The sequence below is a fragment of the Protomyctophum parallelum genome, assembly GCF_964188405.1.
Source record: "Protomyctophum parallelum genome assembly, chromosome: 1".
NCBI classification, from domain to species: Eukaryota; Metazoa; Chordata; class Actinopteri; order Myctophiformes; family Myctophidae; genus Protomyctophum; species Protomyctophum parallelum.
Window position 1 is genome coordinate 8,850,588 of NC_139697.1, and position 16,888 is coordinate 8,867,475.

The 16,888-nt window shown below is 43.1% G+C and overlaps 1 protein-coding gene across 5 annotated transcripts in view; it reads left to right on the plus strand.

The window, feature by feature from the left end:
• The window catches only part of LOC310858356 (uncharacterized protein), a 43,286-nt gene that overhangs the window by 14,025 nt on the left and 12,373 nt on the right, over positions 1 to 16,888 (plus strand). For 3 of the 5 annotated variants that reach the window (XM_083764462.1, XM_083764461.1, XM_083764463.1), the window contains exons 2-6: positions 7,824 to 8,033; positions 9,541 to 9,609; positions 13,560 to 13,723; positions 15,417 to 15,525; positions 16,780 to 16,884. In XM_083764462.1, the coding sequence (XP_083620588.1) occupies positions 7,824 to 8,033; positions 9,541 to 9,609; positions 13,560 to 13,723; positions 15,417 to 15,525; positions 16,780 to 16,884 (657 nt within the window). The remainder of the gene's footprint in view (positions 1 to 7,823; positions 8,034 to 9,540; positions 9,610 to 13,559; positions 13,724 to 15,416; positions 15,526 to 16,779; positions 16,885 to 16,888) is intronic. The other 2 variants (XM_083764464.1, XM_083764465.1) reach the window with 1 other exon arrangement.

Sequence of the window (16,888 nt, forward strand, 5' to 3'; positions counted from 1 at the left end):
ATACTTTATTCCAAAAAGTGTGCCAAAAGTACAAAGGTACAGTTATACAATAATGCTAAATGGATAATGACACAAAAAGCCCTTTTGTTTCAATTGTGGTGGACTGGTGGTCCGGTGTATTCAATTCATTGAGAAAAAAGACACACACACGCACGTGCACACACACACACACGCACGTGCACACACACACACACACACACACACACACACACACACACACACACACACACACACACACACACACACACACACACACACACACACACACACACACACACACACATAAAGACATACAATACTATACAAGAGATCATCAATACTAGGAGCAGTACAATTATATTTTTAGAAACAGTAATTTCTTTTCTCAAGCTAGAAGACTTGTCTAGGTCCAAGTTGGGAGTTGGTGCTTATTACCTTTATTGTTTATTTTGATGGGACAAGGCATATTCATGAACATTACAAATAAATGCAATACACCGGAATTAGCAAAGATGCTAAATTTCATCCGCGGTCCGGATGTTTGTTTATGAATTCATGCCCATGTTTGTGCCGAATCTGAGGGGAATGAGATCAGTGGAGCTCCCTCTGGTGTAGTCCCTGTAGGCGTTAATACAGACCCAAAGATCAAATCATTCCTTTAGCTGGGGGACCCACCGGAACCCAGCCCCCCACCCCACCCCCAAGGATGCCCTGTGGGTCCCGGACCCCTCCATGAGAACGAATGAAATACAATACATGCAAAGGAGTAAAATGAGCTAAATGATTCATGACCTATGTATGATTCATGCTGTGCTCTATTTTCTATGTGACTGGGTAACCCAGTTTATCCGAAGCATATGGATATCATCCCTGTTCTCAAAGGAGTCACGTTCTGTTTCACCTTTTTAAGATTCCACGACCAGCATATATGGAAGCTATATGGCATATATAGCTGTCCATCTTTAACTCACACATTTGAATTCATGCAATCGTTCTAATATAAAAGGCTACGGGCCTGATTCACTAAGCTGTTTACACCCATTTGTTGGGTGTAAAGGAATTTTCCCAACATCCCATGTTAGTAGTCTGATTCAGTGATCTTTTTTTGTCTGTGAATTTTGCAGAGGGCCGCTCTTTCTCAAGTCTGCTCGGAGGCAGACTTACATGGGACTATATCTAGTCTTGCATCACAATATTGATATATCAATGATACTGTATATTGCTCAGCCCTTGTTCATAGCACACATAGCTTGTGATTGTGAATGGCCTGCAATTGTCACCACTGCTTTATAATGAGGAACTGTACCTACAACGTGCTAGGTATTGGAATTGGTAACCAGCACTTCAGTCTGTCTGACAATGATTTGTAGTTGTGTGCGCTGTTTGTTGCTGCTATTCACTTAGTCTTTCTAAATACAGCTGTTCCTCGTAATCCTTTAAAGGTTCAAAGGGTCGTGCAAAGTTTCCTGGGCCCTAAAATGTCACACAGCTTCGAGTCGCATGATGTTGGGCTGTTAGGTTGTTCAGGCACTTGGATGAGTACAGAGCAGAAAGGATTTGGTGTTATTTGGAGCTATTGACCCAGGTTTTCTCGGTTTTATTGTTGTTTATTTACTTTTATATGGAGCTGTGAGTGAATGTACTGTGTGTGTACTGTATACCAGTAGTTCTCAACGTTTCCAGGCCGTGACCCCTTCCCAAATAATCATAGGCCTATTTGAACTGGTGACCCCCCCCCCCCACCCTGACAAGCACCTGGAATTTATTGTAGAAGTTGAGGTATTCAAATTAGTTTGACTCTGTTCCACAGATAAATATTGCGTTGCGAGGCATGGTGAGCTTTTGTAGAGCAGCTATTTTAATCTTGCCACTTTTTGTTTTACATTATTTGGCAATTTGTTGACCAGTTTTTATAGTAGTTTACTTTTGGTGGAGTTTAATTGTCTTTTTTCCATTAAATGTTGTTATTATAAAGGTCTTAAAACCTACATTTGATATAGTATCCTTCTCCATGATCCCTGGGTCGGCGGTTCGAATCCCGGCTCCTCCTGTCCACATGTCGAAGTGTTCTTGGGCAAGACACTGAACCCTACATTGCCTCCAATGAGTTGCCGTGAGCTTGCCACCATTGGTGTGTGAATGTGGGAAGTGAGGACGCTGGCATCAACTGTTCGCTTCCCAATGTATGAATGAATGAACCATTGTAAAGCGCTTTGATCACTTGGGAAAGCGCTATAAAAATGCAATTCATTATTATCATCGATTACTATATTTCACATTTTTCATTGTACCAAAGTGCTTCACAGGTCAGAGACAATACAATACAAAACAAGACAAAACAATACAATACATTGTCCTTCCTAGTCAATGCAATCATCTGAGTGTTTTCTGATAATACGATCATGTTCATCCCACAGAAGATTCCCGTTAGTACATCTCTCATGAGAAGTAGCGAGCACGTTGTTTTATGTTGCTGTTACGCCATAGGGGCAGAGAACCTCTTCCTTAGCCTATCCCAGATTCCCAGGAGCACGGTTATTGGTCAGCCTCTCCCCCCCCCCCCCCCCCCCCCCATCAGGAAGTGGTGGATGAGATATTCGTCTTGCGCACATGTGCTCCGTGCAGTATGTGTCATGCCCACATCCTGCCAAATGTGACTGTGAATCACAGAATGGAGAAAATGTCCCTTTTGACTTGACATTTTTCCTTTCAATCTATTGGCAGCGTTGTGGTCATTTTAGCCTCGGTACCAGGCTTTCATTTTTGTTTGGTGCAAAAATTGAAAGCCTGGAGGAACGCATTGGCCGCTCTGGTCTAAAAGTGCAGTCAACCCTCCCGGGTGGGCGTCGCTCCAAATGATGTGACGTAGCGCTGCACTAGGGGGAGAGGAGGGGCCGGGGGTGACGGACAGATCGATGAGATCCAATCAGGGCGTGCGCAAATCTGAGCCGCGACCCGCCCCTCTAGACCAGAAACCTAACACGTTAGCTCAGGCTATGGTCTTACACACACACACACACACACACACACACACACACACACACACACACACACACACACACACACACACACACGCACACACACACGGGGGGAAATGTGCATACCAGGGATTTCTGAGGTTGGCCTGACCCAGATCCAGCATGTGCAGATGACACTCTCCCACTCATCAGCATACACACATGCATTGCACACACATACAGTACAGATGCAGGCATTCTCGCCTTCGCACGCACGCACGCAAAATGACTAGTGCACCATGGCTTGCACCATACGCTTTGACCTGTTTCATGCCACATGAGCTTCTGTACAGATGTAGTAAATCTCCATCACTTGGACTGGGACTCCTATAACATGCACTGGCGTTTGTGCTCTTGTCCTGCATAGATAAATAAGGTATACAGTCGCTGTGATTTCCCAAGGTGCCTCAGCAGAAGTCAGTCCCTTTTATGGCTGACATTCTCTGTAGGGTGCACATCCCTATTTATAACTCTTGAAACTGTCACAGTGGCAGAGAAACCTGAGATGGCTGCAGAGGGAAGGCGAGTGGAGGAGGCGGGGCCTAGGCACACAGATGGACGGGACCATGGCGAGTCTGTGTTTCTGCGTTAATTAGAACCCGTCATGTGAACAGCTGACGAGCACTACACTGCACTTGTTGAGTGAGCTGAGAATATGTGCAAATTGTGCACGCACACTGCTCGATTTATTGCATGGGTGTTGACATTGCAGAGTCACTCATTTCAGTTAACTAATCTCACAGGACACAGACAGAGGTTTTTTAAAAACTGGAAACCTTGTCTAACTCAATCACTGTACCCTCTGTATGAGTGGACGGCTGGCCTTCTTTAGCAATTAGCGCTGGTGGAGGCGGAGCCTGGAGCCACTGTTACCTTTTCATTTATAAAGCCATAATATACAGTTTATGTCTTGTGACTAATGGCAACTATCAGCTTTGTTTACAAAACAGTGCTTTGTTAAAATTGCTTACGGCTCATCTGGAATTTGTTTGTTTGCTTTCAGGAGCTTGAATGATTTATGATATTGATGATGACAACGACAACTATGATGATGATGACAAGCTAGGGATAAAATGATTGAGGACAATGATATAGCAATGTTTTGATGGCACATTTTCTGCAACAGACAAATGTTACTTATGTAATTAGTCTGTGATCATTTCTTTTATTAAACTTACAGGTTCTTTCATTTAAAATTGCAGCACTAATGTCACAGTAATGTATTTTGCGTGGTGCTTAATAATCAGGTAATCTTTTTCCTGTCTGACTGTAACTTTGTACTTTGTACTGTAACTTTGCACTTCTGATGAATTGCAAATGGAGAACCTTCTGGTTTCATCCGATTCCTCGTAGAAGTTTTTGTATTGACCTGTACCTTCGTTTGAACTGTGCCCAACTGCCCATTTTACTAACTGTGAATACAAAATTCAATCAATCAATGTCTTTTTCAAATCAGATTCTTGCTTTTTTTACAGTTACGGTTAGATCACTCGGTACAGAGAACTGATTTTACTTCTGTATTGTGAATAAGTATGTAGCCCTTGCACTTGTTGGTATATGGATATATATGTGGATATATCATAGATATATTTTGGATCCTTTTGTACCAGTGTTTTGTAATTCTACCTACTCCTTATTGTGTTCTCATATCAGTAGAGAGTCGAGGAAGCACACAGCCACGCCTGTTCTCCAGTCCACATACGCATTATGATAATAACCAGTTGGCTAAAAACCTACAGCATAAGCCCAGCCTGGCTGCGAGAGTGACTTCAGCCTCCGAGAGCCACCACATTTCCTTCCATTTTGGATGGTTCTGAGTTGACCCAACTTTCTTTCTTCCATTCCTTTCATCTTCTCAACGCATGGTCCTGGAATTCAATTTCCAGAACCTCTCTTGTTCAGATTCTGTCAGTAGTAAACTTTAGTTTAGCACATCGAGCAGCCAGTCCTGCACTTCCTTGTCACCCCCTTTGCTACAATATTGGTCTACAATAATGTATTTTCTCCTTCGGAGGCAACCACACATCTTGTTGTTCGGGTGTAGTTTATGCGTCATCGTAACAGATGGGGCCTATAATTCACATCACGTTATCCTGACGATAATAGTATTCTACTATGCACGCTTCGGCTTTAACCACCCTACTTAACCAGCCCTACTACAGTTATTTGACTGGGGTCCCTCTGAGCCAGGGGTCTATACTTGGTCCCCTCCTTTTTTCCTCTCCACCAAAAGTAGAATTTTGTCTACTCTGGGACAGTTATTTTTCAGCTATAATGACAAAGTAGGGATGCCAAGTTGAACGTGGTCTTGTTGGCTGCTTGTATGGCAAAATACTAGAAGGGGGCAGTTGGTGAGAGGCCCAGTGGTAACCTGTGATCAGTGAGTGTTTGCACGGGCCCATGGAGCATGTCACGCCCCATCTGCCCACCATTAGCCAAGGCTTTGAACCCCTAATCTGATGAACTACCTCAGCATCTCTACTCAGTATTGTTTTATTAATGCTACTCCCCCCCCCCCCCCCCCCTGCCCATTTGTCTCTGTCCTTTGTCTCCCCTACTCATTTTATTATTTGTTTCTCTGTCGTAATGGATGTAGTGCTCTGCTTTCACTCTCTCATCGTCCTCCAGCCTTCCTTTTCCCGGTAGAACTTTCTACACAGTAAAACCATCTGTGCTCATTTTCACTTTTATAACTCCATTGTACACTCAGTTCAATTAACAATAGGGATTTTAATGTTTAGCACTGCCTTCCAAAGGTCATTGTGGAAGTGTGCTGTGCAATTTGTTTGCCCTTTCTCCTCCTGCCTCCTCCTGTGTCACCTCTCACACCCTGTCCCTTCCCGTGTCATGTGGCTTCATAGCTCTGTGTCTCTAGTGTGTGTGACAGAGAACAGGAGAAGGACTCTCAGAGAAGCAGCAGCTGAACAGCCAAACGCAGTGATGAGGGTCACCAAGTGTGAAAACAAAGTCAAAGCAGGAATGAAAACAGGATGTGTTTTTGTTTTTGTTTTTTGGCTCTATGTAAACTCACCCCCCCCCCCCCCCCTTCCTCAATGACTGAGGGGCATCGGACTTATGATGATTATCTCGGGAGATAGAAATCAACAGATCCTCTGCATGTGATGTGCTACTGAATGTTTGTGGCCATTGATTTGGCTGCTGATATTATTTTACATGGCTGGCCCAGACCCAGCCACAAAAAAGTATGGAATCCAAATTGTAATGTCACCACAGTTTATTTTTTATACATGCCTGTTAAAAAGGGGTATATATTATTAAATTATGGTATTTTTGTTCTTCTTAGCCAAAGCCTTATTATGTGGCATGCGCCTGGACCACGTGGCCAGCGGGTGACCCACCTGGGCACCGCTGTTGTGTTGGGTGGGGATATTGGCTAAGATTAGTGCTTACACCGCTAATATAATAGGCGGATTACAAGATTATCCCTATTGATTTGTAATTCCACAACCTTCCCTCTAGAATCTAGATCTAGAATAATCCTTAGCCTAGGCCAAAAGGTAATGTAGCTTTTCACAGTTATGGTTTTGTTTCACTTTAAAACCTCATCAGTCGGTTCAAACGGCTTTGGCACAGCTGTGTTTAGGTAGCAGGTGAGCCTTTAATATACGGGGTATACACATGCTTTTTCGCAAATAAAAAAACATGTCGTGACCATGTGGTGCATGAATATCTGTTAAATGTGTAGCTGTGTAGTCATTCTGGGTGTCTGAGGTGTAAACCGATTTTAGGAAAAGACTGGCTTGTGTAATACATCGGATCAAACACATGCACTCAGTGTAAGGTGTACACTGTACAGCATCTGGCAGCTTTCATTCTATCTAGCAGCTTAACAGAACAGTGTGAATGCGATGAGTTGTTAATGTAATGGTGGATAACAGGCTGTGAGTGTTGGGCTAATGATAGTCTTGCGTTGCCAGACTGTTGTCTCTCGCAATTTCCAATTTTCCATCATATATAGCATTCGGAGATCGTGGAATAGTTGTCTGGATACGCGAGACTAGGCTAATGATGCTAGTGAAGGCGTTCCGTTTAAACAACTTAATACTTTTCCATATACAAATCCACAGAGGGGTGCCCTGGGTGCAGCCATTACTGATGTGTACCATTAAGCCCAGCTTCACACCTCAGCACTGATTCACCTGGTCTACAGGGCACTGCTCCATGGATTTGTCTCTACAGTACTTTGTAGTAGTTTTTTTTTTTTTTTTTTATAAATTGTACATTTACACAGGCTGCCTGGGTTAAAGAGGGACAAGAAAAGCAAGGGCGAGGGAGATAAAAAAGGTAACGGTAGCCATTGTTTTCAAGCATCACCTTGCTGATTGTTTTGAAAAGAAAATATATCAACATGGATAGAGATGGAGAGAAATGGGACCAAAACATTAGTCAAATATTAGTCTGCCCACAGCTGTGTGTGACTGTGGCAGGGTATTAAAATCTGTGCTGTCTGTCTCTTTGTGTGTGTTTGTAACTTGAACAAGGTAACTTGAAAAAGATGTTCACAAAACCTGGTGGGAATGTTCAGTAGGCTGCTCAAAAAAAAGAAGAAGAAAAAAAGGTTTTGATCGAACCGGCACATACAAGGTCAATGTCAAAATCCAAGAATAGATGGATTTATCAAACAAAAGAGCAGCAGGCTGCCACAAAGAGATGATTAAGATGAAAGGAACAAGGTCACAATCAAGAGATGTACTCTTTAAGTATTGCTCGGCAGTTATCACACATAATGCGTATTGTACGCCAGATGTAATTCCACGTGATCGTGGATAAAATATTAATCTTTTTCTTTTCTTCTCTGTCTTCCAGCTCTGCCCTTGCCTATTGAATCCCATACCATCCAGAATGAGGACAAGGTGCCAGCGAAGGAGCCTCTGACTCCCAATGACTCGGCTGTCGCAGACCTCTCTCCCAACACAGACTCCAGCCCCAAAACAGACCTCTCTACCAAGACAGACCCCTCCCCCAAGACAGATGCCAGGCCAACCACCCCTGGCACCAGCCCGCAGCCCAAAAAAGGTGCACTGCTAGCTATACACTTTGTTTGATTATGATATAGCTCTAGCCTCGACTAGTCTACACATGGTGTACATGGTGTGAGAAAACATTGGAAACCCCAGAGGTTCTGTTATTGCACTGAACATGAGACACACCTCATAATGTCATCTCTGTTCTAGGCATGTAGTATTACTTATTAGGCAAACATTGGGACAAAACTAGGCGAACATTTGTCAATAATAGCCAATCTACAAGCTCGGGTTCATGTTCCAACGTGATGATGAGATTTGGTGTTGAGGGAAAAAAGGACTGGGCCAAGTACAGACCCCTGGGGGACCCCAGTTAATGAAGTAATCTTTTATAGGGTTTAAGTGGTTAAAGCAGATAAAGAAATCATGCTTCATCTTCACATGTAGGATACACATAGCTGTTTAAATGAAGGTCAAGTCCTAAAAGGGCTCAGTTCCACAGATGGTGATGGCTGAGTGCCATACTCTCACTCTACGGTATATGTATGCAAAGAAGACAGGGTGTATAGTGCAGAGGAAGACTGATGGTGGTATAAGGAGGTGCAGAAGGAGAGGGGTGGGTCAACAATAATAAAAGACCTCCGGACCCAGAAGGGTTATTGTCAGTATCTTCAGATCGACCAGACTAAAGCGTAGCCGGGGCACGGGGAACTATTTGAATGTGGGGAAGGGGAAAAGACGGGTTGCCATGGAGATCGGGCTCCAAGGCTGCAGGGTGTGATTGGTTGAGAATTCATGACACACATACTACTACATAGCATGGAGAACCACAAAAGGAAGCATGCTCTGCAGGCAGGCAGGCATGCCGGTGGGGCGGACCCCGTTTTCTGCATAGCTCCGTCGCAGCCAATTGTTTTGCCCCACGACCACACTTAGAGAGAGAGACCTCATTTGCACAGCTGGATCATGACATGAAAAATCATCCCTGTTCATATGAACTATGAACGCGATGTATCAAAGTTATAGGAGATGGCACATTTATATAGAATTTCTTCCTACTCATTAGATGCCCTCAATATCAACTGTGTCATCAGTGTTTCTGATATGCAATTAATCTGATATTTCGCTTAAAAAAACAAGACGGCATCTGATAATGATGTGACGCCCGTGTCTAAACTAAAGCTATCGATGGCATGTTACTTGGTAGCAGTCTGTGAATGAATTGTTGGCTTCAGACAATGTAGTGCCAAAAGCAGTATTCACAACATTACAGTCTGCTCTGTGGTACACAAGTATGGTGTACCACACTCGTGCGAGTGTGTGCTCTGTGGTAACGAGTTGCACTGTAAATTTTCTATTTCTGAACATCGTAAATACAGTATAGCTGTAATTGTTCTATGTCTTTGGTGACATACTGTAACAGCCAGGCATACAGATAAACCCTGTACGTACTAACTAAACAGCACGGCCTCAGGCCACTCTGTAAAAAATTCACAGCAATGTTTGTTTAAGATAAGAGATTTAATTAAAAGCATCTTTTATTTATTTTCTCCCTACAGATGCGGTGAGCTCAGAGCAACGACAGAAGCTTGCCAAAGAGAGAAGGGAGGAGAGGGCCAGATATATTGGTAAGCCCACAGAGACCTGACTCAGTGTTGTCACTTTGTGCCGCGTTCACATTCTGACCGGTAGACACAGATGGCGATAATGTGTTGTTTTCTTTGCAATGCATGAATTTGTAGTCACTAACCTGGTACAGAATGTGCAGACTTCTATACTATTTCACTGCCTTCAACCTTTAGTTTAAAAGAAAAGAGCAACCGCACAAACTCGTAGCCACGATGCAATGGGAATTTCTTTAACCACTTAGAACCACTTTTCTACTGGGGTTTCAGTAGAGAACACCTGCTTGCTCAGGGGAGATATCGAATTTTCATCTTCAGGCAGTATCATTACATTTCTCAATAGAAGAGCAGGGTGACCAAATACAACAACTGTATGTTATATTAACATTCTCTATCATACAGATTAGTCAACATAATTGTATTCACAAAGTTATATGACTTTAAGCTCTATTGTATATTATTTGTACGCCGATCTACAAGCTCACAACACATTGCATTGTGAGCATGTAGGTCAGCTTTTTAGTCTGTTAATCTTCACTTATATTAAATGTGTAAAGTAGGAATACTTCAGGGTTTGATCTCACCACAATGTGTTGAAAAGTTGGTATTTGTGTAATCAATTCCCATTACCTCATGGCTACACATTTCTGTAACTGCTTTTTCCTTTTAAACTTGTGACCTTTTCACTGTGGTCGGCACCTCCTTAATACTGGTGTGCACTCCTTTTGACTGTCTTCAATCTGGCAACAGTGTCTCTCGTTCCTAGTGTCATGGGCTCTGCCCTTGGTGTGATCTTTGTTGACACCTTATATTGTTTCCCCTTGCATGGCTTCAGAACAGCAAACTCGAGTGCAAGGTAAGATGTCCCACTAAAACCTACCTACAGCATAATGCAGAAGTCATGCCATTTCAAATATCCTACCCGTGATCATGAATCTTTTCCCCTCCTATCTTGTCTGCGGTGAGGTCTAATTGTTTGCTTCCTTCCATTCATGAATTCTATTGATCTTCATCCTTCATAAAAGCCCCCCACTCTTCACAAGCTTTACTTAAATTGAGTTAACACAAACTTGTATAGTGCCATGCATTCCTGAAATTTAAAAAGTTCATAATTCCTTCACCATTTATTTAATCAATGTCACCAATCTTAATGTGCATGTACTGGCTCGTGATTATTATTATTATTATCATCATGGTTTGTTATTTATTTATTTATTTATACACTTTTAACTTTTATTTGCATTTGAAGATGAAAGCTGCTCTACTGTATGTAACATCCCTCTTCTACCTCGTATTTGAACTGTCCACTGTCCTGTGCAAGTCCTGACATTTTTAATATGGCTTTTATTAGAGCTTTATTAGTGCTTGCTCAGGGGATACATTTAATCTTGACCATCAGGTCAAAATTCATGTCGGATCCTGTGTCTAGGTGAGACATGACCTTTGACACAATCTAATTTGCCTCTTCTCTGGGGACTGTTAACTGCTTAACCAGAGTCCACCAGGGGTCTGTACTAGGCCCCCTCTACACCAAATATTTTTGCCGACCAGGCTATATAATATCTACAATCTAGCAACGCGTTGCAACACAACATGTTGTGAAATTGCAGATCTGGTTTTGTCCCCAATTATAGACGCTAGGGTTCATGTGGAAGCCAACAAGAGTCTTTATTCTGCTGAGATGTCCTACAGTGCCATAGGCAATTGGCATGCAAAATGGGTAGTCATTACCATGAACTGAGACCATTTCCTCTCAGACAGATTATATTTAATTACGTCTTTCATTAACATAATTAATGAAGAGTGCAGACCATGCCACACAATTGTTTAAGACTCACTCTACATATCTGAAATCTATCTCTATCTCTTGGGGCCAATTTTGATCTGTGTATTCCTATTCGTGCCTGAGGAAGGTCTACTAACTACACCACCAAAACGTTGCTTTACATACAATTGTACTCTTGACTGTGAAACTGGAGCGTGCGGCGTGGGCCTATCTTTTATTGTTGATATTGTTGCCCACACACTTGCCTCTAAACGTAATAATAATCTAGATGTGCGAAAGTTTTTCTACACAGGATCTATGTATTCTGAAAATAGCACAGATCCCTAAAACAAGTTTGAGCATTTCTGTTATCCAAGATACCATGAAATAATCTTTCTAGGTAAAACTATACATCTTTGTCAGATTGCAGATTGCAGAGGGTGCAGACCATTAGCGCAGACTCGGCTGCTTGCTTCATTAATTCATAAAATTAAACAAGGGTGTAGTCAGTGACAGCCACACAATGCTTGGTCCACTGACATATTGGGTCTGGCTTATTAACCAGGCTATTACTCATTTACAGCAGAATATACTGTATCAGCAACAGCTGCCTACCAACCATTCATATCCAATAGTTGTGAGTAATCTAGAGCACCCAGATTCAATTCAGATTCCATTCAGATTTGATTTAATTCAAATTTCATGTCTCACAACAACATCTTATACAACTCATCTAGGAGATCAGCATCCACGCTAACTTCTACACACAGCTTTAATCACTTACTGTAGTCCCATATACCTATAATGGCTCACAAGCTCACACGGCTATTTTCACAATGTTTGATTTTTGCTTTTGTAATTTTGACATTAAATGTCAAAATTACCAAAAATTTAAAAACACACCCATGTGAACTGAGCGGTGCAGGCTGTGTGTGTGTGTGTGTGTGTGTGTGTGTGTGTGTGTGTCAGACAGACAGACAGACAGACAGACATAGGGACACACATTGCCCTTCATTAGAGCTCAAAACCCCAAAGAAAGGTAAGGTCCATACACTGGATCATGCTCCTCCTCTTCATCAAAATGACAAAAACAAAAATCAAACATCTCTAAAAAAAAAAGAAGAAAACAAACTAGACTGCCACCCACCCTGCTGAACATGTGTTGTCCTGGAAGTGGTATATATGTGAAGCAAGCAGTGGAAAACAGGAAATGCCACTGTGTGAGAGATGTGGTGCATCTACCTCGGGGGGGGGGTTGAGCCCGTCCTGGCGGAGAGAGAGACACAGCTGCTCAACAGCATGCTGAGAATTTAAAGAAAGACGATTGATTGCCTTTTAATCGCGGTTGCTAGAAACGAGCCGTGGCAGTCAGACTGTGGCGCTATACGTTATCGGCCGGAGGGCACTGTAAAGCTCAGTGTGAAACGTCGTGTTTACTGTTCTCAGAACTCTGGGAGAGGATTACTGGGTAATAAACAGCGTGTCTCCCGTCTGTTATTTCCATTCCCACCCTGGTCCCAGTGTTGGCCTAATTGACACTTCGTCACATGAAGTAAATAGCAGATCTTCAAGCGAAAATCATGCATTTACGGTAGTTCCATTAAGTATGAAAAAAAAGCTTTAGTAATGTAAGTGCATCAAAGCCTTTGGAGAATTGTTCCGCGTCACATTTGAAGAATTGTAATACTCATTAGCCATGTTAATTATTCATTTGTAACTCTGAGAGTTTACACATGGAACCAAGTTGAATTCAATATACCCTTTAGACTCTAAAGTTTAGTTTATCAGTGTTCAAGTTCCAATTTTGTCTACTCATTTCTTTGTGACATCACTTCCAATTTCAAGCGTTTAATCTGTATCCTCTGTCTGAGTTCTTTATCCTGATTGGATAAAAGTGGTATCTTGACCTGAAAATACATCTTTAGTTTAATAAAGAGCTGGAGAGACATGATAGAGACTCTGTCACTGAACAAACACTACAGCAATACTACTATATTACTATCATAATATAGTGCTATTTAACACTTATTTTAACCAAAGAAAATCACTTACCCTACCTTTAACATCCTCAAAGTTTAATTAACACGGTGCAGGCAACATGCACAAGGCTCTGTGTGTAACTTTGTTACTTCTCTGTTCCTGTATGTGTGTTTTACTCATGTCCCTCTCTGTCTGGGTGACACCGTAGCGACTAAGAAGGCCCAGTGGCTGGAGAAGGAGGACAGGGCCCGACGCCTGAGGGAGAGCCAGCTGGAGGAGCGCAGGAGGAAGCTGGAGGAGCAGCGGCTGAAGTTAGAGAAACGCAGGTCCTTGCTGGAGGAGAAACAGAGGCAGAAACTGGAGAAGAACAAGGTGGGGGTTATATGGAACGGCGTTAGAGGTGTTTTGTTTTGAGAATGGGCATTTGGCAGGCATAGTCGAAGTGGCATTGTATTAGTGCTGGAGCCAGTATTTTTTAGGGTACTTTGATTCACTAGAGATGATATTCTAGCAAGAAATCTAACTTTCTGATTAACCTTTGATGTTTGATTACTTTATTAGACAGAAATGCAAACAGCAATAGCGTATAGTCAAACACTTGGGGCTCTAGTTTCGTCCATGCTAAACCCCTTATCCCTAAACTTCTTTGCCTTTTTTTTGCTATTTTGAAAAACTTTTTTGAATAGTTAAAATAGCCACTTCAGGCCTGGGCCATGGCGCAATGGTCCAGGCACCTTGGCTGGTAATCCAGTCTGGCAGTGTGCCGCGGGTTCGACTCCCGATCCCGACGGCCTTTACTGCATGTCTTCCCCCCCATCTCTCTCCCCATTTCCTGTCAGCCTACTGTTTGTCCCTCCATAAAAAATAAATAAAATGAAGGCGAAAGCCACAAAAAAACATTAAAAGGAAAAAAAGAAATAGCCACTTCAAACCGTAGCACTCGTTTTTGGTCCACCACGGGCTTCCCTGGGCTCAGGTAATTCAGGACCCTAATTGCATGACATCCAAGAGGCCAATAGCAAGAGGGGCCAACTTTGCTTTACTTCCCGTATCTGCGTGAGGTGGGCGGTAACATTATTAGGAGACGGGAAGAATGTTGGAGTCTATTCATTTCCAATGGGAGAGTGAACGTGAACACAGCTTATGATCCATTCCTTAGCTCCATGGTCACTGAACTGAAATACTGGACCCAATCATCACAACGCACACAATATTTACAAGATATTCATAGTAAAATGGCTTCTTTTAGCGAGACAAATCAGGAGAAAATCTACTTTGTTAATGACATTTCTTTATCCCAGCAACAAACTCTTGCGTGATTTGAGATGAGTCCGGAAGCCTCTCTCTGTCCATCTGCAATTTGACGGACAACACATAGGGGGCTCTGGCCCCATATTTAAGATGACAATATGTGAATATTAATAATATTCACATAACGTGAAATGAATGGACATATTCAAAGTGAAATAAAATGTGTGTTTAATAATATAATTTTCCATAACTGTCTTAGACTCTTTGTTGATTTGGGAAATAGGAATCATGACATTTGCCATAGAATGCTCTCAATGCTCATCCACATGACGTTGTCAGCCTGGGAGAGGGGAGGGGGGGGGGTGGGGTGGGGAGGTCGGGGAGAAGCAAACCACGCCTACTATATTTAGGAGACCATTTGTAGGCTTTGTGTACCATTTCGCCTATAGTGGCTCCAATGAAGTTCTTCATATATAAACCATCTTTGATGACATCATCTCTTGCTGTCCTATCACTTCTCTGTCCTGCTAAAATAAAAGGTGAAAAGGTTAGCCAATCAATCCATGCATGCTACTATGATGATAAATATCATGCAGCCGGTGTTGGGGGGGGGGCAAGTACCTATACACAATATTGTAACTGGATTGGGAAACATCCATTGTTTTACAATAGAAATCTTAAATAATCTTACACAACTAAGATCATATTTGAAAGGCCCTGTAGATGTGTCATGTATTGGTGCTGAATCTGGTCTGAGGTCTGAGTCAGAGAGGTGATTTTACATTGAGTCTCTGTGCTGTCTTTTCCCCTGCAGGAGAGATACGATGCAGCCATCAAGAGGTCAACAAAGAAGACGTGGGCAGAGATCCGCCAACAGAGATGGTCCTGGGCTGGCGGACTCAACCAGACCTCCCGCAGAGAAAGTGAGTCATGCTGGAACGCCGACCTCAAAGAACAACATACTGTAGAGCTTTAAGTTGGATGGGTTGCGTAGCGGTCCGTGTGCCCCGCCTCTTATAATGGAAAGCTCCGTTTTCAGGTTCAGTTCCCCCCGGTGTAGGTGTTACGCTGCGACATGCAGAAGAGTTGTTGAACCTTTTGTAAGTCAGCCTGGATGAGAATGTTAGTTGAATGCATAAAATGACGTAAATATAGAAGCAGCCAGGGTTAGTGCTGTTGATGTCAGACTCGTGGATCTGCCAAGAACTCTGTATCACGCAGCTGCATATCAGTGTCTGGATCATTACCACAACTCATGCAATTCAGGGAAATTACTGAGCTTCTTCTTATGTGCAGCTTGCCGTCATTAGGGAGTTGACTTAGTCAATACTTGGCTTTTTACCACTACCAATGAGTCAGGAAAAGTAATAGTGACACAGAATTGATAGTCTCTGGTCTCCCTAAAAGAAGCAGAAGGCTGAAGAGACACAGCTTGGCTGTCCAGTAGCAGTAACTATTTCAGCAATGGTGTTTTGAGTTTGCCAGGAACCTGTGAAATACAGTAGGCCCTCTGTTACTGTTACTTCTGTAACCTGTGATTATTATACCCATTCACACAATTACACAATCTTGTGTAACAGGAGCCTCTCTTGTGACACTGAGGTCTGACTTTTAGGAAGTGTGAATGAGCGTGTGTGTGTGTGTGTGTGTGTGTGTGTGTGTGTGTGTGTGTGTGTGTGTGTGTGTGTGTGTGTGTGTGTGTGTGTGTGTGTGTGTGTGTGTGTGTGTGTGTGTGCGTGTGCGTGTGCGTGTGTGCACACTTGAGTGAGTGAAGGAATGTGCCGATTTGGGCAAGAAATGGTCACCATCAGAAGTGAAAGTAGCCGTGGATAGTTTCACAGCTATAAGGTAGAACTGTACTGAATACCTCAACAACTCCTTTCCTAACCTCTCCTCATCGTGGTCCCCTGTAAAGATTTGTAGTGAACGACTTAGACAGTAGGGGGGGCGCCGTGAGATCCTACTTTTTTCCTCCAGGTGTGTCGTTTGCACAACAGTGTTGCAAGACCACTAATCTCAGCCATGCAGGGGCACAACCACGCCCTCCGCTCGCCCTTCCCTCAGCTGTTTCGCTAAATCCACGACTCCGCCCCGACAACTCGCGGCTCCGCCCTCCCCTCCCCTGCGGGCCGTCTTGTGAACAGTTGTTGTGTTCTGTTGCGTTCTCTCCGGTGCAGGCAGATGCTCGGCCTCCACAGTCAACTTGCCAAGACAGGTGGAGCCTGTCATTAACAGCAGGCTGTCCAAGTCCTCTGCCACGCTCTGGAACTCCCCCAGCCGAAGTAA